The 27,656-nt window shown below is 32.7% G+C and overlaps 1 protein-coding gene across 1 annotated transcript; it reads left to right on the forward strand.

Annotated features, from left to right (window-relative positions):
• The first annotated feature begins 14,938 nt into the window (after nucleotides 1-14,938).
• On the forward strand, nucleotides 14,939-22,072 carry LOC145582945 (UDP-glycosyltransferase 74F2-like). The gene is made up of 3 exons (XM_081640012.1): nucleotides 14,939-15,354; nucleotides 15,952-16,265; nucleotides 21,219-22,072. The coding sequence occupies exons 1-3, from the start codon at nucleotides 15,012-15,014 to the stop codon at nucleotides 21,936-21,938; spliced, it is 1,377 nt and encodes a 458-aa protein (XP_081496138.1). The 5' UTR covers nucleotides 14,939-15,011; the 3' UTR covers nucleotides 21,939-22,072.
• Nucleotides 22,073-27,656: the final 5,584 nt, after the last annotated feature.

Raw genomic sequence — 27,656 nt, forward strand, 5'->3', positions numbered from 1 at the left:
TTAAATATTTATTTCTTACCCTAATACAAGAACTAAAATTATTAGAGATATCAAACGATATGATATATCTTTTGGTATTTTTGCTGTTATCATATCTTACTATCTTTGGTATGTAAGGATATATATATTTTTTTTATATTAGATAATATCTTTGATATTATTATGTGTAATTGTAAATGTGTGTATCTTTATGAATTCAGGTATATTTTAGTGATTATGTTACCATATAATAGTCCTTTGTAACAATGCTATAAATAGTTGTATTATTTCATCAATATAATTAATATAAGAAATTTATGGACCTAAATATACAATAATAATGTATGTAGACTATACGATGATGATTGTATTTATACGCTATTATATAGTTTAGCCCAAAATTCAAGTGATCAACTTAAGTAATTATTATTATTATTATTGGGCTTGTTACGCCTTTTATAGAGTATAAGTTTAGCTTTATGTGTAGAGACCGTTGGACCTTTTCTAATGCATGATGAGCTGATTCGGGAAGGGGGTCTGTATAAATAGTCATCTAGGATTATGGTCCCGAGTAGTACATACAATAGACTCTCACTTATATCCCATCTATAGAGAGAAAACCCTAGAGTGTGTACCTACTAGAAGACGCATAATCAAGAAGGGGCTCAATCAATTATCATGAAATCAGGTACGCTTCCGCAATTAAGATTTACCAATTAATTTGATATGAAGATTAAAGTATATATGTAGACACCTAAAAACGTCTCCCCAAAACCAAACCCGATGATGAACAACCTTTCATCGCCATTATTGGTCGGGTTGAGTATTTAACCTTTGGAGTGCATAAATTCATATTCATTCCCAATACATTTCATAAACCAACTCAATTCCTAACTCATTTCCCTAAATCATAACTTACTTTCCACTTTTCGTGTCCACATCACTAAACTGGGAGAAACTGATTTTGTGGCCCTATAATTTTGATCCAATTATTTTTTGGTTGGATAGGCCTTTCAATAAGATGTCCAAAAATATATCATAAGCCCAATTCTGATTTAAAACGAAGAACATATGAGCAAAATACTAAACTCGGCCCAAAACCGACACCCTTTCACTAAAATGGCCATATCATAAAATCTATAAATGATTTTGACTTGATTCCATAGTAGACTTGATAATCTTTCCAATGATATATTATATGCCTTATTCCGAGTTACGGATCAAAAGTTATCGTAGTTTTAAAAACGCGTAAAAAACTGGAATTACTGCGCAGCAGATAAAATGCTGCGACACGGCAAAAGCTGATGTGGTACAGTGTATATTGCCGTGACACGGTATTCTACACCGTGTCACGGTGCTTTTTTCGTGTATTTTCGCATTCCCTCACGCGTTTATGAACCTGGACGCATTTCGGAAAAAACAATACACCGTGACGCGGCGCCACATGCCGTGCCACGGTGGACTTTGCCGCGTCACGACATTTTCTGCCGTGTCACGGTACATGTGTCGTGTCACGGGATTTTCCCGTGTTTTCTCCGTGTTAACCCAACACGCGTTTTATCATTTTAGGCCAGTTATTGCACCGCGACGCGGTATTATGTACCGTGTCACGGCGCCCCAAAACTAGGTTTTTATCTTTTTAAGGTTCCATGTGTTCTCTCTACTCATTTTCTCTATAAATTACGCCCCTCCTTTCTACAGTTCGGGGTACCAAAAATCATTCTCTCTCCCTCTACACCAACAATCATTCTCTTCTCTCTTTCTCTCTTGCTTTAGCCTAAACCCTAGCCACTTTATTCTTCCATAATACTTCCCCTAAGCACTCCAAGGAGTCCATACAACACCCGAGGTTCCGTCCTTAAATCAAGGCGTGAAAGGTATAATTAACTGAGGGTTTGGACCAAATCAACTCTACTTTTTAATTTAATTGTTTCAATTTAATTTATATTTTTATTGAAGTTACTAACAATTTATTCATGATGTAGCAATTTAAAGGAGCGCGCGAAATGTGAGTAATTAATTATTAATTTAATTACTTATTTTATTTTAATATTGCTAGTATAATGATTAAGTTTATTATTATTATTTGATTTGACTAACAATTTATTGTCGAATTTCTTCCAATATTAATGTTGATTTTATTATATTTTTTATGATCACCATATTGCATGTTAAAGGGAATATGTAATTGAAAATCACGACTAATAAGATAATTTGGACGACCGGTTTAGGTTTGTTTTTAATCTTGCTGTGTAATTAAGTAATCACGATATTTTAGAATTATGTGTTGCATTAATATTCAACCAATTTAGCCTAATAATAGTTTTAAGTGAATTGAATCTTTGTTTTCATGCCTTTGAGATCGCAGGAATCAATTTTCACTATAAGAATCGAGTAGAGGCCAATACGGGCGAATGTGACTCCATGACTCACTTCGTAACATCATCCCCGATCCTCCTTTCGTGGTTCTGAACCATATGGAGTCAGTAATCTCATGGATTATGAATGGGATGTAACCTTCACGGGTCAATCGTTGTTGCCTTTCGTTTTCCCTTTATCATGGTTGCCTTTTATGATCCGTGAACGGTTTACAAGTTCCTTAAAAACTTGTTGGCGACTCCCTACTTTCTTTGTCCCTAGTCGTATTATGTCAATTCCCACTTCCTATAAGTACCAAGCATATTCACAACATGCTAAAGTAGGCGCATTTTAAACGACGCCTACAATTTGGCGACTCCATTGGGGAGGATTCTTGGTTATTTACCGATTTGAGTGATCGGTATTTAATTAAGATGAGTGGATGAGACTTGAAAGATTCTTGAAAATTATTCCTGTGATTAAATTGGTATTTTTGCATATGCATAGTCGTTTTAACATCGTATTTTAGGTTTACCCGTAGGAAAAAATCGAATAACCTAATTGCGAACGAAGAAAACAGAGATACTAGTCAGATTTCCTAACTGTCGCGCCACGGCAGGTCTACCGTGTCACGGTGCAATCTTCCGTGACCCGGCGTGCTGTATTGTGACACGGTGCTTCCTGCCGTGTCGCGTCAGTCCTGAAATCTTTCCAGTGGCTTAATTTCTCTTCTCACAGTCAGCTGCCTTTAATTTTTCTGGAAAAACGTGTGTGTTCTACATACGTCTTAGCCCCGGGGGATTTAAGCTCTATTAACCCAAAAACGTTCATGGCAATAAGGGTTCATCCGAGTTATTGAATTCACCCAAACCATGGAGTCAAGTTCGATTTAATCACGAACTTGCTTAGCTGCCCGTTGGCATACACCCTCAAGGGAGGCTGCCTTTCCAACGCGTCCAAACTCTTAACCATGGTATCCTTTGACACCAAATAAACTTGACCATGCATAGTGGAACATAGAACTTGACTTTAGGTTGCGAACTCTTCTTTGCATCATTGTGCCTACGTGCCCTATATGTGATCATTTTGATCTTAACCTTAACGAGTTTTCTTTGTCTATGGCGTTTTATTTTATGACTTACTAATGCTAATGGACCGTACTCACTTAGTAATTAGCGCAAACACTAAAATAAAATAAAACTGAAAAAAAACACAAAAACACCTGAAACTGATCACCGCGCCATGGCAAAAATGCCGTGTCACGGCAATCAGTGCCGTGTCACGACAGGTTGTACCGCGACACGGTACAGTTCGCCGTGTCACGGTGCCCAGGGAATAAGTCCAGTTAGCTTTTTTTTAGTCTTCCGTGCTAATTTGGTCCTCGCATCAGTCATTTTGGTTACTGTTCACATGTCTAGCCATACGATCATACCACGAGTCTTATAACTTCACTTAATCACTCACGAGTCAAGTATAGTTCACACACTTTCTTTATTTTCCGACTCGAGTCGTGCACCATGTCGTTTATGATCGTATACTAGGTTCATGCACCCCTTTTTTCGTCATAATAAAAAAAACGAGTGGAGTTTTTTTCTCACATGTTTTCAAATGTCCATTTTTTCCCCTTCCTTTCCTATCTTGAGCAATGAGTCAAACAATTAAGTGAATTGTTTTATTTCAGTACTTGGTCAAGAAGAAGGGGTAGATTAATACGGTTCGAGTCATCACCGCAACAATCTCTTAGATCTAAGAGGCGTTCACCTTCAAACGACGTCTTCAAACTATTTTCAGTTTGTTCCAATGGCCACTAAGGAAGATATTGAGAACATCAACAAATCCATCGAGGCACTGTCTGCAATGATGAAAACCCTTACCACTAGGGTCACTACCATGGAACAAAACAAGGTCACTGTTTCTATCCTTGACAAATTGAAGGAACAGATGAGTAAGATTTATGAGGATTTCATTTATGTGGAACAGCCTCCCACTCCCTTGGATGTGAAAGACAGACTCCCTAAAAATTTCTCCACTGCTGATATTCCAAAGTTCAAGCCTACTGACAATCCAATATTCCATTTGAAGGCGGTCTCTGCAACCATAGCTCTTAAGGGATTGGACGTAACACTCTTCCCTACGGCGTTCCCTCTCTCCTTAGAGCATGTTTGCCAACAATAGTTTTATTCCCTAGATGCCAAGCGTATTGCGACTTGGCAAGATTTCACCTACAGTTTCATGAATCGTTACAAGTGTAACATTCAAACCAAAACTTCTGAACGTGAACTCTCCATTTTCAAACAGAAAGAGAATGAAGCCTTCACCGCTTATCTGAACAGGTGGAGGGAAACGGCTTCATTGTTGGTAGATCCTCCCAAATAAAGAGAGATGGTTCGTGTAGGGAATATTTCAAGCATCCCACACTTGAGCCCCATTGTGATCATACACTTAAGCATGGTGGCGTCCAAAGGGAAGGAAGCTAGAGTAAAAGAGTCGCCAACAAGTTTAGGAACTTGAAAACCATTCACAGGGTGAAGGTTACACCCCTTCACGATCCATGAGATCGCTAACTCCATAGGTCTGGAACCATGACTGGATATTCAGGGATGAAGGTACAAATCCAACCTAAAAGAGATTGAACCTGCCCTAAATAGGTCTCTACTTTATTCTTCTCGTATTCATGTGCGCTTTCTGACTAACATACAACCAATAAATTAACCCTAAACCTGTTTAATCTATGTTGGTTGAATATTAATGTACAAATATTGGCGATCACTTGAATTATAATCGTATTAACCTAAACAAGATTATTAATTATCTTATTAAGCGTGATTACAAGTACAAATTCCCTTTAAACATTCATAAAAGGCGTGATCAAGAAACAACAATAATATCAAGCAACATAATAATAACAATCATCAATCCTAATAAGATTCTCAATAAAGCATAACAATAATAGCAAGATCCTAGGCATGATACTAACTAGATTAATAACAAATCCTAGCATGTCACTAAGCATTAAAAATCAAAGCTTTATCCCTAGAATGATACTAACATGATATAAAGAAAGAATAGGAAGCATCATGGATGATATTAGAAATCAATAAAAGCATCCTAACATGATACTAAGAATTGAAAATAATCAAAGCATGATTTCTATATCAAAATAACAATTAAAGCAATTACTTACTTCGATGCCTCGTATCTCTTTCTAACAACAAAATACACGCGTTAGTAACTTCAAGGAAAATAATAAACAAACAATTAAATCAAATAATTGAAATAGAGATTTGGGACCAAACCCTCATAAATTATCAACCTTTCACGTTTAGGGCGAAGGCAACTTCGAACTTGGCTAGGTGTGTCTAGAACTAATGAATGTGGAATTTTGTATGAGGGAAAGGTTTAAAAAGAAGAGAGAGAGAAAGCTTCTAGCTTTTAGAGAGAGAATAGATGATTGTGAATTGTTGATGATTAAAAACGGGGAGATACGACCTCTATTTATAGAAAAATAGTCCAGAAATGATAGAAAATACTCCAAGTTCTGTACAGAATAAAACTAGCATCTGTCGCCAGGCGACAGACATCAGCGCCAGGCGACAGGATTAGCGCCAGGCGACAAACATTAGCGTCATGCGACAAACTCTGTCGTTTGGCGCTAATTAAAAGATAAAACGCGCTTTGCACGCGGAATTCTCTTCTTAATATGATTAAGCAGCAAATTCCGTGTTTATCAAATTAAAATCAGGTTTATCATAAAACACTTATTTTATTCCAAATAAAACTCTTTAAAATATAATTATCAATCCTAATACTATTAGAATTTAAAAGAACCTTCTAAATATTCTAGAAAATTAAAATTAATCCTAATAACCTTAGAAATAATAATTGATAGGCCCTCCTCTAGATCATTGGGCCGCATGTAAAATTCATTTCGGGCCCAATTTAATATTTAGGCCATAACTTTCTCATTATTCATCGGAATTGGGCTTATAATATATCGTTAGAAAGCTCTTTTCGAGCCCAACCCAACTACACTATTATTGGACCCTTATCATGGACCAAACTAAATTGGACTAGCTATTTTCATAAACAGAGTAAGAAAAGAAATATTTTCAAAAACAGAAAGAAAGTTATTTTAATAAAGACATCCACATCACTAGACTTTTCACATTTTCACCTCGTTCGATTATCAAATGACGTGAAAGATATTCATCACTAGGTTTGGTTTTGGGGAGACACATTTGAGTGTCTACAATTCGCCTCTTCATCTAAAATCTGACTCACAAGTATAGGGAACATCTCAAATTTCTTCCACTGAACACTTTCAAAGCTGTATACGACATCGGCATCAATATCGAGGATGAGCTAATTAAGACAGCTGGTAGTAACAATAATAACACTTGGAAAAAAAAGAAGAACGACCTTCCTTCTTCTTCGTCTTCTAAGCACGAAAATACTACCAACAATATAAGCCAAGTTGATCTCAATGAAGTGTTAGCTCTTGATGCTCCATTGCCCAAGAAAAGGAGAACTTACACTCCTTTAGGAATGACTTATGATGCGGCCTTTGATCGCCTCTACGGTCAAGGCTTGATCACACCTATCGGGCCATTTCCAGAGCCAAAACCTGAATAAAGGAGCGCTAAATGGAATCCCAATGCCCATTGCAAGTACCATCAAGGAAGGGGTCATTCTACCGAACAATGCTGGAATTTGAAGGACGCCATTCAAGACTGAGTAGATGTCAACAAACTTCCGTCCCTCTAGGTGGTAAGAAGTGACAAGTAGTAATGAATACAAGGCGCACGACGAGCCGCGCCCTTCGTGCGAGATTTCATGATTTCTTTTTTTTATTAGTTTCCCTTTCCCAATTCAAGTCTAGCATAGATTTCCCTTTCTATAATTTGATAATTGTTAGCTTATTCACCATTTTCATTAATAAATTGAGTATTCTTTACATCTCGATCATTTTCACACAAAAAAAAACCAAAAAAAAAAAAAAATCAATTACCGAACTAAACATAATGTACACCAATGACTTGAGGCACCTTTGCAACCCTGTCATTCCTTATTTACCATTCAATCACATATCCATTTCTTCGTCAACAACTTTGAGCCTCGTCTAACGATTGACCTTATTTATTCAACCCACATTCACTTAACCCTGGGATGGGAAGGTGTGTAATTTGTGTAACAATCAGAAAGCAAGTTCAAATTAAAACAAAAAACAAAAAAAAAAAAGAATAAGTAAATAAAAACAATGTCTAAAGGCACGTGTTCCAATGTCTTCGATATGAACACGTCTCAAATTGCGTCTCTCATCGAGTGCTTGGTACTGTGCCTGAGAAACATGAATGATAAGTGAGTGATGGACCGCATGATCCGAGATTGTCTACATTGATTCAAAAGAATGAAAAAAAAAAGAAATTCAAATAAAAAAAAAATATATATATATGAAACATAAAACTTGCAAAGTCCAAATTTTAAAATACACAATTGCATATCTTGGGGGCTTCGCTCGGGTCTTGAGCTTTTTACCCCTTTCTTCCTTAAACCTTCAGCTTAACCACATTACAACCCTTGAAAGACCTCTTTGAGGTGTACATACACTTGTGCAAAGTTCGTTTAGAGCTACGTTCGGCCTGATTCCTAACGGATACGTAGGCAACCTCACATTGAGGTGCGACCACATTCATATGCATGATCGAGTCGAGGAATATCCAATGCTTATCCCTATGACCCTATCCATCTAGAGCTAGACTTGGGGGCTTGAACCCACATCATTTAGCCTACCTAGCCTAAAGGCTCACCATTTCGACTCTTCTCACATCTCTTTCCATCACCATAGCCTTTGCAGCCTCACCTTAGTATCACTTTCACACACTTCTTTCACACATACATAGGCATATCATTTTTCCTTTAGTAACCCTTTATCATGAAATCTTGTTTCCCTACCGCGCATGATTCATCATCTTTCAAGACAACATTCATTAGAAGAAACATTATATACTTGCTTATCTTCCTGACCTGAGCAATATTCATTATTTCACGCATCGCATAATGTGCTGAGCAACATTTATATCAATGATTTGTAATCATACAAAGCATATCGTGCTTAGATCCTTGACCTAAGCAACGTTCATTATGCAATAATCACTTCATCTATATTCGTGCTTAGTTTCCAGACCTAAGTGACGTTCAAGATCGTTTCTTTACACCATATATGATGCTTAGCTCCATGACCTAAGTTCATTCATCTATCGTGTCACATGATGTAATTGTCCTTAGCCTCTTGCACTAAGAACATGGATCATGCATACATTATTTTCAAGACAAGCAATTCAATCCATACGATTCATTTTGTCTTACTCAACGAGGAAGTTCAAAACTTCTTCCCTTTTCATCTTTTTCTAGGAAGTTCAAAAACTTTTTCAAAATTTTTTCATTGAGGGAAAGTTAAAAACAAAACTTTTTTTCACGTCTTTGTTTTTCGAGAGAAATTCGGTAGCCTCCACTTGACAAAAATGACGGAAAATTTTTGCTTTTGTATCTTCATTTGCTTGTGTCTGCACAAAAATCATACACCTACTCACAAGTCATACACATGTCATGCCATGTCAAGTCAAGTTTGGTCAAGTTAGTTGGTCAAGTAAATCGCAGTCTATACGGGTCATTTGGCAAATTTTATTTTGCAGGTCTCATCTATAGCCCACGTTCGAGGATAAGCGGACCATCTACAGCCCACGTTCGGGGATAAGCGAACCATCTTGGGACAAGCGAACTATATACAACCCACGTTCAGGGACAAGCGAACCATCTACAGCCCACGTTCGGGGACAAGCGAACCATCTACAGCCCATGTAGCCCACGTTCGGGGATATGCGAACCATCTACAGCCCACGTTCGGGGACAAGCGAACCATCTACAGCCCATGTAGCCCACGTTCGGGGATATGCGAACCATCTACAACCCACGTTCGGGGACAAGCGAACCATATATAGCCCACGTTCGGGGACAATCGAACCATCATCATTTTAGTGATCATCTCCCAAGAGAAGATGATTCACGGCGCAAGGTTCTCGATACATAGAGACTTGCAATCTCATCATCAGATAAGTTTTTCCTCAAGCATGGTAAATTGTCGGTCGTTGCCGCCTCTCAAGGTAAAGAAGTCAACGATTATATCATCTGTCGACTTTTCTCAAGCATGGAAAGTATCTCAACAAACATCATCCGGTGGATTTCTTCAAGCACAGAAAACTACCAAACTCGTTTTCCACCGATACACTAGTGTCAGATACACATTCTATCCCTTTACTCTTTTATCAGTAAAGCTAACATTTTTCTGTAGGTATCGGCGTATAAAGACTGATTAAGGATCGTAGAATGTCTTAAATAATTCTCCGTCCCTATCGACTACTTTGACTATCGTTTTTGAAACTGACGTTTATACAAACTCAGTCAAAGTAGGGGCTTATGTAGACACCTAAAATGGTCTCCCTAAAACCAAACCCGATGATGAACAACCTTTCACCGCCATTATTGGTCGGGTTGAGTATTTAACCTTCGGAGTGCTTAAATCCATATTCATTCCCAATACATTTCATAAACCATTTCAATTCCTAGCTCATTTCCCTAAACCATAACTTACTTTCCACTTTTCATGTCCACATCACTAAACGGAGAGGAACTGATTTTTTGGCCCTATAATTTTGATCAAATTATTATTTAATTGGATAGTCCTTTTAATAAGCTTTCCAACAATATATCATAAGCCCAATTCCAATTTAAAACGAAGAAAATATGAGAAAAATACTAAACTCGGCCCAAAACCGACACCTTTCACCAAAACGGCCATATCTTAAACTATACAAATGATTTTGACCTGATTCTAATTGGGTTGGAAAGTAGACTTGATAATCTTTCCAATGATATGTTATATGCCTTATTCTGAGTTACGGATCAAAAGTTATCGTAGTTTTAAAAACGCGTAAAAAACTGAAATTACCGCGCAGCAGCTAAAATGCCGCGACGCGGCAAATGCTGACGTGGCACGGTGCATATTTCCGTGACACGGTATTCTACACCGTGTCATGGTGCTTTTCTCGTGTATTTTCCGCGTCCCCTCACGCGTTTATGAAGTTGGACGCATTTCGGAAAAAACAGTACACCGTGACACGGCGCCACGTGCCGCGCCACGGTGGATTTTGCCTCGTCACGGCTATTTTTGCCGTGTCACGATACATGTGCCATGTCACGGGATTTTCCCGTGTTTTCTCCGCGTTAACCCTGCACACGTTTTATCATTTTAGGCCAGCTATTGCACCGTGACGCGGTATTATGTATCGTGTCACGGCACGTTTTGCCGTGTCGCAGCAACTTCTACTGTGTCACGGCGCCCCAAAACTAGGGTTTTATCTTTTTAGGGTTCCGTGTGTTCCCTCTACTCATTTTCTCTATAAGTACCCCCCTCCTTTCTACAGTCCGGGGCACCAAAAATCATTCTCTTTCCCTCTACACCAACAATCATTCTATTCTCTCTTTCTCTCTTGCTTTAGCCTAAACCCTAGCCACTTTATTCTTCCATAATACTTCCCCTAAGCACTTTAAGGAGTCTATACAACACCCGAGATTCCGTCCTTAAATCAAGGCGTGAAAGGTATAATTAACTAAGGGTTTAGACCAAATCAACTCTAGTTTTTAATTTAATTGTTTCAATTTAATTTATATTTTTATTGAAGTTACTAACAATTTATTCATGATGTTGCAATTTAAAGGAGCGTGCGAAATGTGAGCGTAGACACCTAATTGTGTCTCCCCAAAAACCAAACCCAGTGATGAATACCTTTCGCGTCATTTGATTATCGAACGAAATGAAAGTGTGAAAAGTCTTATGATGCGGTTGTTTTAATAAAATATTTCCTTTTCTGTTTTCGAAAATGTACTCTATTTATGAAAATGTCCAGTCCAATTTAGTTTGGTCCATGATAAAGGTCCAATAATAGTGTATTTGGATTTGGCTCGAAAAGAGCTTTCCAACGATACATTATAAGCCCAATTCCGATGAATAATGAGGAAGTTTTGGCCAAAATACTAAATTGGGTCTGAAATGGTTTTTATGGCCCAATGATCTAGTGGAGGGCCCATTAATTAATATTCATAAAGTTATTAGGATTGATTTTAATCTTCTAGAATAATCTAGAAGGTTATTTTGAGTTCTAATGGGATTAGGATTAATAATTATATCTTTTATTAAAATAAAGAATTCTATTTGGATTAAAACAAGTGTTTTAAAGAGATTAAATCTGATTTTCAAAGATAAGTATGGACGTTAATTAATCGAATTTAGTTAGATTAAGGATTTAGTACGGTTTTTTAGAAAACGCGTGAACCATCGTGAAACGACAGAACTAGAGCGCCACGACAAATCTGTCGCACAGCGACAAGGCTGTCACGTCGCACTGGACTTTGTCGCGGTGCGAAAGAGGCAGTTTTATTCCAAGTAGGATTCGGTCTTTTTCTTATCGTTTCGGGCTATTTTTCTTATAAATAGGGTCGTATTTTCCCGTTTTTATTCATCAATAATCATCTAATTCTCTTAGTCTTCTCTCTCAAGCTAGAAGCTTATTCTTTCTCCCTCTTTCTAAGTCTCCCCTTTTCAAATAAAAATACCGCATTCACGAGTTCTAGACACACCTAGTCAAGCTCGAAGTTACATTCGCCCTACACGTGAAAGGTTGATAATTTATGAGGGTTTGGTCCCAAATCCCTATTTCAATTATTTAAATTAATTGTTTGATTTAACATTTTCCTTGAAATTACTAACGTGTGTATTTTGTTATTAGAAAGAGATATGAGGCAACAAAGTAAGTTGTTTTAATCGTTTATATTTTTAGAAATCATGCTTAGATTATATTAATTCCTAGTATCATGTTAGGATGTCTTTATTGCAATCTAGTATCATGTTTAGGGTGCTTCCTATTTCTTATATCAGGTTAGTATCATGTGAGGGTTGAAGTTTTGATTTTTATTGTTTAGTGACATGCTAGGGTTTGTTATTAATCTTGTTAGTATCATGCCTAGGATCTTGCTAATATTAATTATGCTTTGAGATTGATATTATTATGATGATGATGATTGTTGTATGTTATTATGTTGCTTGATATATTATGATGTTATTGCTTGATTACGCCCTCTGTTGCAGGATTAAAGGGAATTTGTATTTGTAATCACGCTTAATAAGATAATTAATAATTTTATTTAGGCTAATGTGATTTTAATTCAAGTGATCGCCAATAATAGTTTTGTTTGTGCATTAATATTCAACCAACATAGATTAAGCAGGCTTAGGATTAATATATTGATTGTATGTTAGTCAGAAAGCGCACATGAATATGAGAAGAATAAAGTAGAGGCCTATTTTTAGGGCAGGTTCAATCTCTTTTAGGTTGGATTTGTACCTTCATCGCCGAATATCCAGTCATGGTTCTAGACCACTATGGAGTTAGCGATCTCATGGATCGTGAAGGGGTGTAACCTTCACCATGTGAATGGTTTACAAGTTCCTAAAACTTGTTGGCGACTCTTTTACTCTAGCTTCCTTCCCTTTAGACGACACTATACTTAAGTGTATGATCACAGTGGGGCTCATGTGTGGGATGCTTGAAATATTCCTTACAGTGAGTAACTAATTAATTTAATTACTTATTTTATTTTAATATTGCTAGTATCATGATTAGGTTTATTATTATTATTATTTGATTTGATTAACAATTTATTGTTGAATTGTTTCCAATATTAATGTTGATTTTATTATATTTTTTATGTTCACCATATTGCATGTTAAAGGGAATATGTAATTGAAAATCACAACTAATAAGATAATTTGGACGACCGGTTTAGGTTCTTTTTTAATCTTGCTGTGTAGTTAAGTGATCACGATATTTTAGAATTATGTGTTGCATTAATATTCTACCTATTTAGCCTAGTAATAGTTTGGAGCGAATTGAATCTTTGTTTGCATGCCTTTGAGATCGCAGGAAACACTTTTCACTATAAGAATCGAGTAGAGGCCAATACGGGCGAATGTGACTTCATGACTCACTTCGTACCATCATCCCCGATCCTCCTTTCGTGGTTCTGAACCATATGGAGTTAGTAATCTCATGAATTATTAATGGGGTGTAACCTTCACGGATCAATCGTTGTTGCCTTTCGTTGTCCCTTTATCGTGGTTGCCTTTTATGATCCGTGAACGGTTTACAAGTTCCTTAAAAACTTGTTGGCGGCTCCCTACTTTCCTTGTCCCTGATCGTATTGTGTTAATTCCCACTTTCTATGAGCACAAAGCATATTCACAACATGCTAAAGTAGGAGCATTTCAAACGACGTCTACAATGTAGAAGGAATTAATCCTAACAATTAAAATTCCTCTCATTCTCTCTAAACTTTCCAACATTCTGTTTCTCATAATTAATCCATCAAAAATGTGTATACATAGAGCTAGGCATGAATTACAATGAATCAGACACGAAGCTTCCATATCACTCGATATACACTTACAACACTTCATTATATTGCCTACTTTTTTTTTTTTTTGAAACAATTATATTGCCTACTTTTATTTATATATAACTCCAATAGTTAATATATATATGTTGAAGTGTAAATTAAACTTAAGTGTCCCACTGCACTCTGCACATTGAAAAATAGGAGAGAGTTAAACACTTTATAAGACTAAGGGGCCACTCCTCCTATTACCAATGGTTTAGGGATAGAACCTCCTTTAAAGTGGACTGTCTTTCTTGGTGACGGGTACAATCAGACCCGTATTTTACAATATACTTCATATTAAAAAGTGGATTAAGCAAGAGAAACAAAGTGAAAAAAAGCACAAAAGTATGACAAACATTTTAAAAAAATCGAATGTATAATAAAATATTATATATCCGCTATAAAGTTACCTTAAAATGATTAAAAGTTATCCTATAATAAATGAAAGTTACCCAATATATATAAATTACCTTGATATAAATAAAAGTTATTTATGCTTTATTGATAAATAATATAATATTACTCAAAAAAGTCTAAAATTTGCCCTAAATTCAATTAAAGTTACCTCGATATACAGTAATATTAATGTATATCGGATATATACAAAAGTTTTTGCAAAACTGCAAAAGTATATTCGGAGGATTTTACAACTTGGCTCAACCTTTCACTTTTGTAGTATTCATAAGGCGGATCGTCAACGTGTTCAGAGAGCTCACCTAATTGCTGGCGAAGCGGCGGTTAATTCTATTTGCTTTAATATTAATATGTAATCTGTTTGTATCTTTTGTCGAAAAAAAAAAAGTTTGATACATATAAATACCCAAAATGGCAAAATTACTAAGAGTAAAATACAAAGTAATCAACAAAAAAAAGGTTGATACATATAAATACTCCAAGAGATGAAGTGTCATTATTTGGACATCCCCAGTAATAAGTATCAAAATGTTATAGCACACAACAAACTTATTTGACCCGGCAACTCAATAACTCATCAATCTTCGACTTCCAAAAATTCCGGGTTATATAGGCCACACACCAAAATTTTCTATCAATCTTTCACCATATATAAATACAACATACTAGTATTCATAAAACAAAGTAAGACAAAACTAATTTAGATAATAATGGAAAATATCACACAAAAACATAGAGCTCATATTCTAGCTGTGCCTTATCCAAGTCAAGGACATATATGTCCCATGCTACAATTTTGTAGACGTCTAGTCTCCAAAGGTGTTAAAGCATCCCTAGCCATCACTAACCACATCTCCACCACCCTAAACCCTGAACCCGATGACCATGTTAGCCTCGTAACCATCTCTGATGGCTACGATGATGGTGGATTCTCAGGAGCTGATAGTATTGCTGCCTACCTTGCCAACCTTGAGGTTACCGGGTCTCAATCCCTAGGGACCCTAATTGAGGAACGTGTTGGTACGAGTGACTCTATAACTTGTGTAGTGTACAGTGGCGGATCTACCTTTGGGCATGGTAGGTCACGTGACCTAGCAAAAAAACAAAAAGCTTATAAATATTAGACATTGCAGGTAATAATTATATATGCTCAGTAGACTAGTGGTTGAGGCATATTTTTTCTAGGGAATGAACATGGTTTCGATTCCCATGAGCAGCATTTCCTTTTTTTTTTTTTTTTTTTTTTTTTTTTTTTTTTTTTTATAAAAAAAAATTTATTAATTAACTTCATCCTCAAATCCCACCTTATTAGTATTTTTTCCTTCTTAGTTCTTATTAGGCAACTTGTTAAAATTTATTTTTTATTTATTACCTTCATCCCTCAAATCCTACCTTCTTAGTTCTTACTAGGTAACTTGTTAAAGCTCGTCATTCTAAATCTTTTTGGTAATTTCATTGGTTATTTGTCATTATCCGTCAGACCATCACAAATCCTCCTTCTCCTCTCCCACGAGATAGTTAATATTTTTGGAGTGACTTTTTTTTAAAAAAAAAGCTTTAAGAATATTTATGTATTAAATATTGATTTGTATGCGGTCGATGGGAGACAGTGACCCAGCACCCGTAAAATCCTGGATCCGCCACTGGTAGTGTACGATGCATTTTTACCGTGGGGTCTAAATGTTGCAAAGAAATATGGACTACTAGGGGCTCCATTTTTTACCCAAGCATGTGGGGTGAATTATGTATATTATTTGATTTATCATGGAAAGTTTACCATGCCGGTTTCTTCACCACCGGTGCATATTCATGGGCTGCCTATGTTAGATGTCGGTGACTTACCGTCGTTTGTGGGCTCACCGGAGTCTTACCCGGCTTACCTAGAGTTGGTTTTGAACCAATATACTAACTTGGGTGATACTGATTTTGTGCTTGTCAACACTGTCTATGAGTTGGAGGATGAGGTAATACGTACTAGTACTATTAATATTTATGCTTTAGGTTTCGTAAATTAGTCGTATGATTTTTTATAAACTTAAACTTACTAGAGTTTTACTTGATTTTCAATAACTAAATTATGTGCAATATGATAAAAATATAACTGAAAGATGGAGGTGTGGGATTTCTGCATGCTACTAAAGTGTTGATTAATTTCAGTCCTTCAAATTTTAATTACTCCGTATCATTATACTTTGTACTTTTTATTTTTATTATTTTAATTTATTTTACATTATGTCAACAAAAGACTTGACTAATATTTTTGTGTTGTCATTAAAGATGGCACAGGCCGTGTCGGCACGAGCCTGGCACGACTCCGGCACGACACGGCGGCCCAATTGTGGGCCTTACCGTGAATAAAAAATTGAAATCCGACACAGGCATGACGGGCGGCACGGTCGTCGGCATGCCGGCACGGCCCATGCCCAAATAAAACTTAATTAATTAAGTTTATTTATATAAACTTATTTAATTAATAAATAAATAAGTTTATATAAATCGATTAATTTATATAAACTTATTTAATTATTTATAACACAATAAATTGATTTTTTTTATATATACATATATATTTTTAAAAAAAATTACGGGTTGGCCCGCAGCCTAGCATGGCTCGGCCCGCCAGGCACATGGGTCGTGCCGTGCCGTGGGCTGGGTATGCCAAAATTTGGCACGGCACGAGCCCCACCTAGGCATGGCCAGGCACGGCCCGTGACGGTCCGGCACAGCACGATGCCCACCTTTAGTTGTCATGTACTTTCTCTGTTCTTTTTTAAATGCTACATTTCTCATTTCACATACACTTACCATGTGTTATTTTAATTATTAAAACCTTTAATTTAATTTAGAAAATTTTATAAAATTTAATATTAATAGACTCTACAGAATCAAGATTCTAACAAGAATTCATATGATTATTTTTTTTTCCTAAATCATCAATTAATAAAGTTAGTCAATGTAGAGTATATGAATACTGTAAAAGCCAAAGTATCATTTAAAAGAGAATAGAGAAAGTATGATTTTTAAAATAATGCTCCGTACCATGATATATGTGACCTATGCATTGGTGAGGTTATAATTATGGAGTATGTGATTATTTTCAAAAGGAAAGGTACGTACACATAGATAAAAAGGTCTTCGAAAATGGATGATGACAACATTGATCAGTATATATATGACTTTTCAAAAGTATCAATGAAAGCGGAAATAATTCAAAAAACAAAACCAACCTAAAATCACAGCGACGTTGAATGATATACGAGTACTTATTAAATTGAAACAAATCTAAATGGTTTTAATTTATGGAATACCATTTTACTTATTGGAATTGATTAAAGCTGATTGAATTAAACTTGATTAAATTTGTTCAAACTTATCTAAATTTATTAGAACTTATCTGAAATTATCTACACTTATTAGTCCGTAAACTTATTTATCTGTCCATCTCGTGTGTGGCCACTGACCAGCCACACCGTGTGGCCATTTTAAAAAATAAAAAAAATAAAAAATAAAAAATAACCCATATAAAACTAACCAAGTACCTTGCAATATTAACCGAGTAACCCCTATAACAATAAGCGAGTAACCTTGTGGCACTGGCGAAATAACCCCATTAACACCGACCAAGTAACCCCTATTACACTAACGAAATAACCCCTGCCACACGGTGTGGCCAGCCACATATAATACTTTGTGCTTATTTTTTAAGGTGGAGAGAACACAACCTTAATGTGAATGTTATATCTACCTTCAATTTCTTATACTTCTTACTTGCATTACTCATAGCCTCTCGAGTTGCATTTTTGAAAGCTCTCCCATCGACAAATAAATTAAGTTGTAATATATTTTGAGTTCAATTTGGACCCTTAAGCGCCAAACTGACCTCTAAAATTTTAACAAAAGTCATTACACAAGGACACTATGTAGATAGGTTTTTTTTTATTATTTTTTATTTTTGTATTTTTTTATTTTTTTTTGGTGTTTAGAGATCCACAAGGACAGAATGAGAATCGATCCCAAGATGTCCTGAAATCGGGAAGAAAGCTCTAACCACTTGATCTATCCTTCACCCTCACGCTATGTAGTTAAGTCATTCACAGTTAATAAATATTAAATTAATGTAAATTAGTGTTTGCGCCAATAAAGGTTAAACAAATTCAATAATATACAAATTAAAAATAATACGGTACGATGTATAAATAAGTTGATTAAACATAGAAACAATGATAGGCTTCAAGCTTCAACCATTGCATTAGTGAAATTTTTATTTAAATTAACTCAACATGACATTAAGAATCAACTTAAAAATTTCATCTTTCCTAGTTGTAAAACATACGGAGTACTTCGAAATTAATTCTGACATGCATGTGATTTAAGGTACAGCATTTATTCTACACGTAAATTAACTCGCTGACGTATGAAATGTTGTTGCGGTGTTGCCTAACTGAGTCCAAGGTGCATTTATCTCCATGGAATTGAAGTGTAGGTTTAGAAATGACCTTTTTAACAATTAGGCCATGTTCTTTTGAGGTTCTGGCAGAATAGAGCAGATTTCAGCAGAGTTGAGTCGAACAGAGCAGATTTTATTATTATTATTTATTATTATTATTAATACTAATATTATTATTTATTATTATTATTATTATTCTATTATTATTATTATTACTACTACTACTAATATAATAATAATTATTATTATTATTACTATTATTAATATTATCGCATTATTATTATAATCATTAAATATTAATTATTGTTATCAAAATAATGATATTATTATTAGATATTATTTAATTATTATTTTTATTATTATTATTAAAAATTAATATTTAGTATTATTTTTAAATATTAGTTATTATCTTTAAATATTAGTTATTATCTTTAAATAGTAGTTATTATCCTTAAATATTAATTTTTATTATAAAAAATAAATTATTATTATTATTATTATTATTATTATCATTATTGTTAATATTACTATTATTATTACTATTATTATTATTAAATATTCATTATTATTAATATTATAATTATTAAATATTAATTATTTATTATTATTAAATATTTATTATTATTATTATTAAATTCAGTATTAATTTTTATTATAATTATTAAATATTAATTTATTATTATTAAATATAAGTTTTTAATAATATTATGATTATTAAATTTTAGTTATTTATTATTATTATTATTAAATATTTATTTATTTATTATTATTATTATTAAATATTAATTTTTAATATTATTATTATTAATAAATATTAATTTTTAATATTATTATTATTAAATATTAATTTTTAATATTATTATTATTAAATATTAATTATTTATTATAATAATAATAATAATAATAATTCAATATTAAGTATTATTTTTAAGTAGAGCAAAGCAGAGCAGCTCTAAAGAACGGGACCTTAGATTGGAAAGCCCATCCATACTGCATTTCAAACAAAATATATGTGCCATGTGGCACGTGGCACTCTCCTTTATATGTTTTCTATTGCATGTCAAATGTCATCAATTAATAATAGGAAAAATGGGCCGCAACAACACCAACTATAACAAAGGTGCGTGTAGCGGCACAATCTTTCGAGGGTGCACTCAACATCACAAACTATGCACTTGGGTGCACATAACAACATAAATGACGTTGGCAAAATTTAGCTTTCTTCTGAAAGTGAAATTTTAAATATTTTTAATGCTTTTTTGTTTAAAAATATTTTTGATTAATTCCATTCTACATAATTTTTCATTTTACATCTCATGTAATTAACTAACCATTAAAGTGAATTATTTCAAAAAGTTTTCACCATTATTTTCTATCGTTTGTTTCTTCAATTACTTTTTTTTTTTTTTACATCTCATGTGATGATTGACTTAGTTTCCTCTTCCATTATAATTAATTTTTTCCCTTTAAATTATTCTCTCTTAACCTCCACAATTAAGTGTTGTACATCAAAAACAAGAAAATTAATTTGACATATCCTAAAATCCAATTCTTAAATTATTTTTTAAATTAAGAATTTAAAATCATTTTGTGGGGTTTGGTATTAGAAAGTTACCTATGTATCTTGAAATCTTGTAGAATAAAGGTATTCAAATGATTTTTTTTTTATATTTTTTTTATCAATTTAGTATTTAACTAAATGGAAAGGGAAAGGAAACTAAGTCAATCATGTGAGATCGATATTAGAAAAAGTAATTGGAGAAGCGAACAAAGAAAAATAATAGCACAATTTTTTTTGAAGGAATATGCTGAATACAATGGTGGAGGTTAAGAAATGCTTAAATGAAAAAAAAAAAAAAAAAAAATAGAAGGCAAGGCTGATTTAGTCACGCATGATGGAAAATCATATAAGTTTAAATAATGTTTAAACAATTATATAAAATAATAAAGATTCCACTTTTTCCCATGGAACCTTAGTTTATTAGTGTCATTTATACTAATATGTGCACCCAATTACATAGTTTATGTGCTGTAGACCGTACCCTTAAAAGGTTGTGCTGCTACATGCACCTTTATCATTGTTGGTGTTGTTGTGGCCAATTTTTCCTTAATAATAAAATATAGTTACCCATGAAATCCAATTCGAGCATGCAATTTCTAATTGCAAATTAAAATTGTCTTAGCATCAAGATATATTTCATACTTTATGTTATTTTTTTTAATGTAAAATATTAATATGTATTAGTGACCGTATGAAAAACATTTTTTTTTAATATGATATGAATAACAAATTTCATTAAAAAAAAAAAGTCATAAATTAAATGCAGTATTTTAAGGTCAACTCTATGTAATTACTCGGGACATTGCTCGGGTCCAAATATAATTATTTTTATGAGAGAGGTGTACTTTGATTTCTCATGTGACAATTGCTTTTCATTTCTCAAATGATCAAATCTATTGTTGTTCTCAGGTAGTTGATGTAATGTCCAAAGAATGTCCATTGCTAACAATTGGACCGACAATTCCATCCTTTTACGTAGACAATCGAATTCCACATGATAAAGAATACGGCCTAAGTCTCTACCCCATTGACCCTACTCCTATCACCAATTGGTTAAGCACGAAGTCACCAAAGTCAGTGGTTTACGTCTCATTTGGTAGCATGGCATGTTTAACAAAGGCTCAAGTTGAAGAATTAGCATGGGGGCTGCAACAAAGCAAATACCACTTCTTGTGGGTGGTTCGAGCTTCCGAGGAGGACAAGCTTCCAAAGGGCTTTGTTGATGAGGTTGATGAGAAAGGGCTAATTGTAAGATGGAGTCCACAACTAGAGGTACTTTCTAGTGAGGCAATTGGGTGTTTCTTCACTCATTGTGGTTGGAACTCGACACTAGAGGCATTAGTTATGGGTGTCCCTATGATAGGGATGCCACAATGGACCGACCAACCTATGGATGGTAAGTTTGTAGAGGATGTTTGGAAAGTAGGAGTAAGAGTGAAGGTTAATGAGGAAGGGCTTGTAGGAAAAGAGGAAATTGTGGGACGTTTGAAAGAAGTGATGGAAGAAAGAAGGGGGGAGTTCATTGAAAATGGTAAGAAATGGAAGCATTTGATGAAAATAGCAATTTCTAAAGGTGGATCTTCAGATAGGAACATTGATGAGTTCATAACCAAAATCGTTAGGTCATAATAATATGATTCAGTTGAAGTAAATTGTAAAAAATGAACAAATTTGATTGCGTAATTTTTATGAGTAGTTCTTTTGTTTAAAATATAAGTAAAATTAGTTTTTGGCCCGAACGATACCCATGGTCATTGCTTGTTTTTTTATTATAGTTATTTTTTGTTAAATTCAATATATTTTCATCAAAAATTCAATATTAAATGTTTAATTTGTCAATTTGATTAGACATTATATTAAAAGAGAAAACTAAAATATTTGTGGTGGAAATATTTGATGCCCATTAACAATTACAAAATTACAATAGTTAATTAAAGTTGAATTTAAAAAATGAATTTACCTTTGCTTATTAATCAAATACTAAATAATAGAACAACAATATATTGAGTAGTTACGGTTAAATTAGAAAGTTACAACACCTACTTTGAATCATTCTATTGAGAACAATAAGTATCAATAGACATTATATTTAATTGATGATAATAGTTTAATACGTAGTAGTAAATTTCTTTCTTAAATTTAGTGGTTCAAATTATAATTTAATCATAAATTTGCATTGAAGTTTGATATTTAGTACTCCCTCCGTGTTTTAATAAGTGTTACACTTAGGTAAAGACTACACATAAACCAGGTTTATGTGGGCCATATATAAACCGATGACATGGCATGATAAGGTTGGTAAATATTTTGGGCCCCAAAAATATTATTTTTAAACATTTCTTTTAAAATTCAAACCAAAATTTCAAATCTGATTTATTTTTTCTAGGCAAAATCAATGCACCCACATTCCCAACCACCCCACTCTCTCTCCTCTCATTTTTTTTTGGCTGTTTTTTTTTTTTTTTGTCCAGTTTTTCTCTTTTCTCTCTTCCATTGTTCTTCAAGTTCTTGTATGAATTTTTTTTTTTCTAGATTTTTTTCTATTATACTCCCTCCATTTTTAAATACTTGTTCCACTTTCCTTTTTCGCGCCGTTTTTAAATACTTGCTCCATTTTTTCATTTGGAAAGCTTTTACAATATTTAATTCATTTCTCTTACCTAGTGGGCCCAACCTAAATTATATTTTATTAATTTCATACTCTCTCTCCTCCAATTATCTCCACTAGTTTTGCTTTTTACAATTTTTTATTCTTCCACCTATCCCACTACCTCCATATTTTATTACTTTCTCTAATTTCTCCTAAAACTCCGCGCATGGAGAAATGGAGCAAGTATTTAAAAACGGAGGGAGTATAATTTTATTTATTTTTATATAATGTTGTACATTTTGCAAGAATTATTCTCCTCTTATTATATTTGGCTTAAATTTTTTGCAGTTTGATTTTTAGCGGATTGATTTTTTTTCTCTCTTCTCTCTCTTCTAATGTTCTTCATGTTCTTGTATATTTTCAGTAAAAAAAAATTTCTTCATCTTTTGCTTGAGTTGCTTGAAAATTTGTTTGTTTTTTCATAAATTCATATGAATACATATACAATGTTATGTTATACAATTTTTTTTTAATTATATCTCATTTATCGTTGTGTTATGGATCTGGTTTGTGAATTTTTTTCTTATTTTGATTTGTATGAATCTTATGTTCAAAACTAGAAAAAAATGGATGGTTTTTTTTATTTTTATTTTTTTTAAGATCATACATATATTAGCTTCGTTGTATTGAAGAAAAATTATGTTATACCATATAGTTATTCAATCGAATCGTACAATATTATATGAATTGAAATTTCATTATTGACTAGTAACAGATGTTAGACAAAATTGGATTATTCACAATGACAATACATTAAATCTGAATCAAACTTTTCTATATATGAAACGTTTGGAGTTAATTAATTGATAATTAAAATTGAAATTAAAACAAAGGGAAAAAAACCAGGTTTCTTAAAAATAAAACGGGTTGTAACGATTGTAAGTTTCTAATTTATTTGGTAACAATAATTATTTAAATATTATTCATTAATTAGATTACAATAAAATCAGTTCTATAATTAGTATTCAAAATCTATATTACAGTTTTCCAATAATGGCAGTGTATACTATATTAAAATATAAAGTATGAAGATTTCATAAAAATAATTATATATATATATATATATATATATATATATATATATATATATATATATATATATATATATATATATATATATATATATATATATATATATATATATATATATATATATATATATATATATATGAAGATCTCATAAAAAAAATTATATATATATGAAGATCTCATAAAAAATATTATATATAAAGTATGAAGATGTTAACATGGAGAATATTCCCCAAATTTGGTTATTGATGCAACAATTGTAAGTTTTAAGACATGTTTGTAGTAGTATTTATATTAAGGAGCATAATTTCACTTTTTAAAAAATAACAATTGTAATGCTAGTTGAAAATGTCCTTACAAGATGTAAACAAAGTTTCGAAAATTTTAAGTATTATAATTAATATGTTTTAAAACTTTTACTTATTTTGCATTTTTAAATCCTTTATTTATTAGTAACCGATAACTATTATTTGTAATCCAAAATTATTTTATTATAACCCTCCACCATTTTATTTTAACCCTTCACTATTATATTTTGAAAATGATTATTTTTTTATAATCTCACTATTTGCTAATCAAGTGTTAGTATTTGTATATTACAATATTAATAATTGTGTTTTAATAATCAATTATTATCTAATATTAATAGCGTAATTTCACTGTTTGGTAAAACAATTGATCAAGATTTAGTAGTTGTATTATTATAAAGAAGCATCATTTCATTTTTAAAAATAACAAGTGATTAGTATGTTTCACTACAAGTTTAATAATTTTTGTGCCTTGGAGAAACCAATTATCTAATATATTAAGAAATAAGATCATATTAGATTATTAGTATTACAAATAATATTCGACCAAACTTTGGGGTATTATTGGTGTAAAATTAAAAATTCTAATGTTGCGAATGTAACGGAGGAAGTATTAATATGTTATTTGAAACTTTTGTTTCACATAACGCTATATTTATTAGTAACTGATAACTACCTTACATATTTCAAATGTTATATATTTTAACCCCCCTCTATTTGATTTTAACCCTTCACTAATTATTAAATAATAATGAAACGAAGATTAGTTAGAAATCTACTTACAAGATATAAACAAGATTCCAAATTATTAAAATTTTAAGTTTTATTAATAATATATTTAAATTTTTTTTTAATTTAATTTGCATATATAACTATTTGTTGTATTTTAAATGAAATTTTTTTAACCCTCCACTATTTGATTTTAACTATTCACTATTTTAGTTTAGCCCTTCAACTAAAGTATTGTCATTAATATTGGATGTTTGAAGAGTTATTCTTACTTTATAAGTATTTATTTTTGTATATTCTTAATATTGGTAAAATAATTGATCGAGAGTTAATAAACAATTAACTAATATTAATATTAAGGAGCATAAACAATCCCTTGCCTCCAAAACTACCCACATTCCTTTTTCCCACCCCAAAACCATTCCACATTCCTTTTTCCCACCCCAAAACCACACTAACTATTTTATTGTAATCCTTTGAAATGCTATTTTTATATTTTGTTGCTCTATTTTAAAGTTAAATTTATTTTGGATAACAAAACGATGTTTATTGGTATCGAGAGTAAAGAATAAAGGTAAAATACAACATTATAGTAAGGTTAAAATTGTCCAACTATTTAAATTTTTTGAAAATATATCAATATGGATGTCTTTAGAAAGAGCATTAAAACAAAATTTCACAGGTGTTTTCATAATATTTTTTTGATTTGTAATTTAAGAAATATTATCAATTGATATATATTCAATTCTTATAAAAAATCTCTCTCTTCATTAATGACTACATTATTATTTCTAGTTACAAATTTTATTTATTAGTATCATAATATAATTGTTTAGTAACACAATAAATTTTGAGCGTCAAAAAGTGAAGGAGCGAAAAAGTCCGCCAAAATTGGAGCCATCATGAAATTCTTTCCCTCCCATTTTTCCCTGTCTTTGTTTTTGGCTTAGGGTGATGTGTTAGTTTTTTATTGGAAGTTTATGTTGGCCCCACATAAACCAAGTTTATGTGCATCATCTCTCGTTATACTTACCAAATTCGACTGTATTTTAATAAGTGTTACACTTTTTTTTTTGGCAAAAAAATTCATTTAAATATTATATATCTCTCCTCTCATGGTCCCCACTTAAACCCACTACTACTTTTTTTATTATATCTTTCCTCTCACATTCATTACTTTTCAATAAACTATTCACCCCACCATCTTTCTTTTATAATTTTTTAATACTCCAACTATCCCTTTTACCTCTTATTTTATTCAAATCAATTAAATTGCCTAAAACTATGGGTTAATCAAATTATAACACTTAAAAAAAACACGGAGGGAATACTATATGAATAGGTCTTGACATATCTTTACACATGTGACGCCAAATATATTAAAGTAAGGATGATACATGACAATACTATGTTATTCCTTTGAATCTTAATAATAATATAAATACTGTTGCACCATTTAGAATTTCATGTTACTCATTGTACAATTTTGACTTTTACCAAATAAGAATTGTACTCCCTCCGTTTTTATATATTTGCTCCATTTTTCCATGTGCCGAGTTTTAGGAGAAATTAGAGAAAGTAATAAAATATGGAGGTAGTGGGGTTAGTGGAAGAATAAAAAATTATAAAAAGCAAAAGTAAGTAAGAGAATTGGAGGAGAGAGAATATAAAATTAATAAAATATGACAATATGATATGAGCTTTTAGTGGTATTTATGAGACCAAAGTGATTCTTTGACCATCAATTGTTTGCTTAAGAAGATGATTAAAATCAGGCCGAGTAAGGCCTATGTATAAGATCTTGTGTTCAAGTCAAGCTTATTGGGTTAAATTGAGCTTTTTAAGGCTAGGCCTAATCATGTTACTGGGCCAAGTCATTATTTATCACTTCTCATTGAGATCAGATCCAACACGCGAAATCTACCCAAACCTCTAATTTCCAAAAATGATGAATCCCTCTTAGACCTGGCAAATAGGTTGTTCGGATCGGGCCAATTCGGTCGTGTCAATTTTGGCCCAGAAAATATTCGATTTGGGTTGGGTTAATTCGAGTTTCGGGTTAAATTCGGGTCGGGTTGTGTCAAGTTTGGGTCAGGTCATCAAAAAAAATTCACTTAAAAAAATAGTTGGAAAAATAAAGTAAAATTTAAAAAAAAAAAAAAAAAAAATCATGAGTACCTATTACTTAAGAAGCCCTAAAATAAGTAATTCACCATTTCACCCTATTCACTTCAAGAAACGTGTCACTTAGGGTCGGGTCAATTTGGGTTAGGTCGATTCGGGTTAATCAATTTGGGTTCAAATCGAGTCGGTTACTTCAGGTTTCGGGTCAATTTCAGGTCGGGTTATTTCGGATAACGGGTCATGTTCGGTCAACTCCATTTTAGGTTGGGTTAGTTCGATTTCGGGTCAATTTTCGGATTTCGGATTGGGTAAGGATTGCCAAGTCTAACTCCTCTATAGAGTGAAGCATATGGTTTTATTTAATGAGATTAGTTAGTATAGTAGGTTTTTTTTATGAGATTCAGTAGTTGGAGAGAGAGAAAACATTAATAGACTCATAAATTTCTTAGAAAAATCTCTCTAATACACAAGTACGCATTTTCATAAATTTCTTAGAAAAATTATACT

Source organism: Chenopodium album, chromosome 15 (assembly GCF_948465745.1).
Source record: "Chenopodium album chromosome 15, dcCheAlbu1.1, whole genome shotgun sequence".
Lineage (NCBI taxonomy): Eukaryota > Viridiplantae > Streptophyta > Magnoliopsida > Caryophyllales > Amaranthaceae > Chenopodium > Chenopodium album.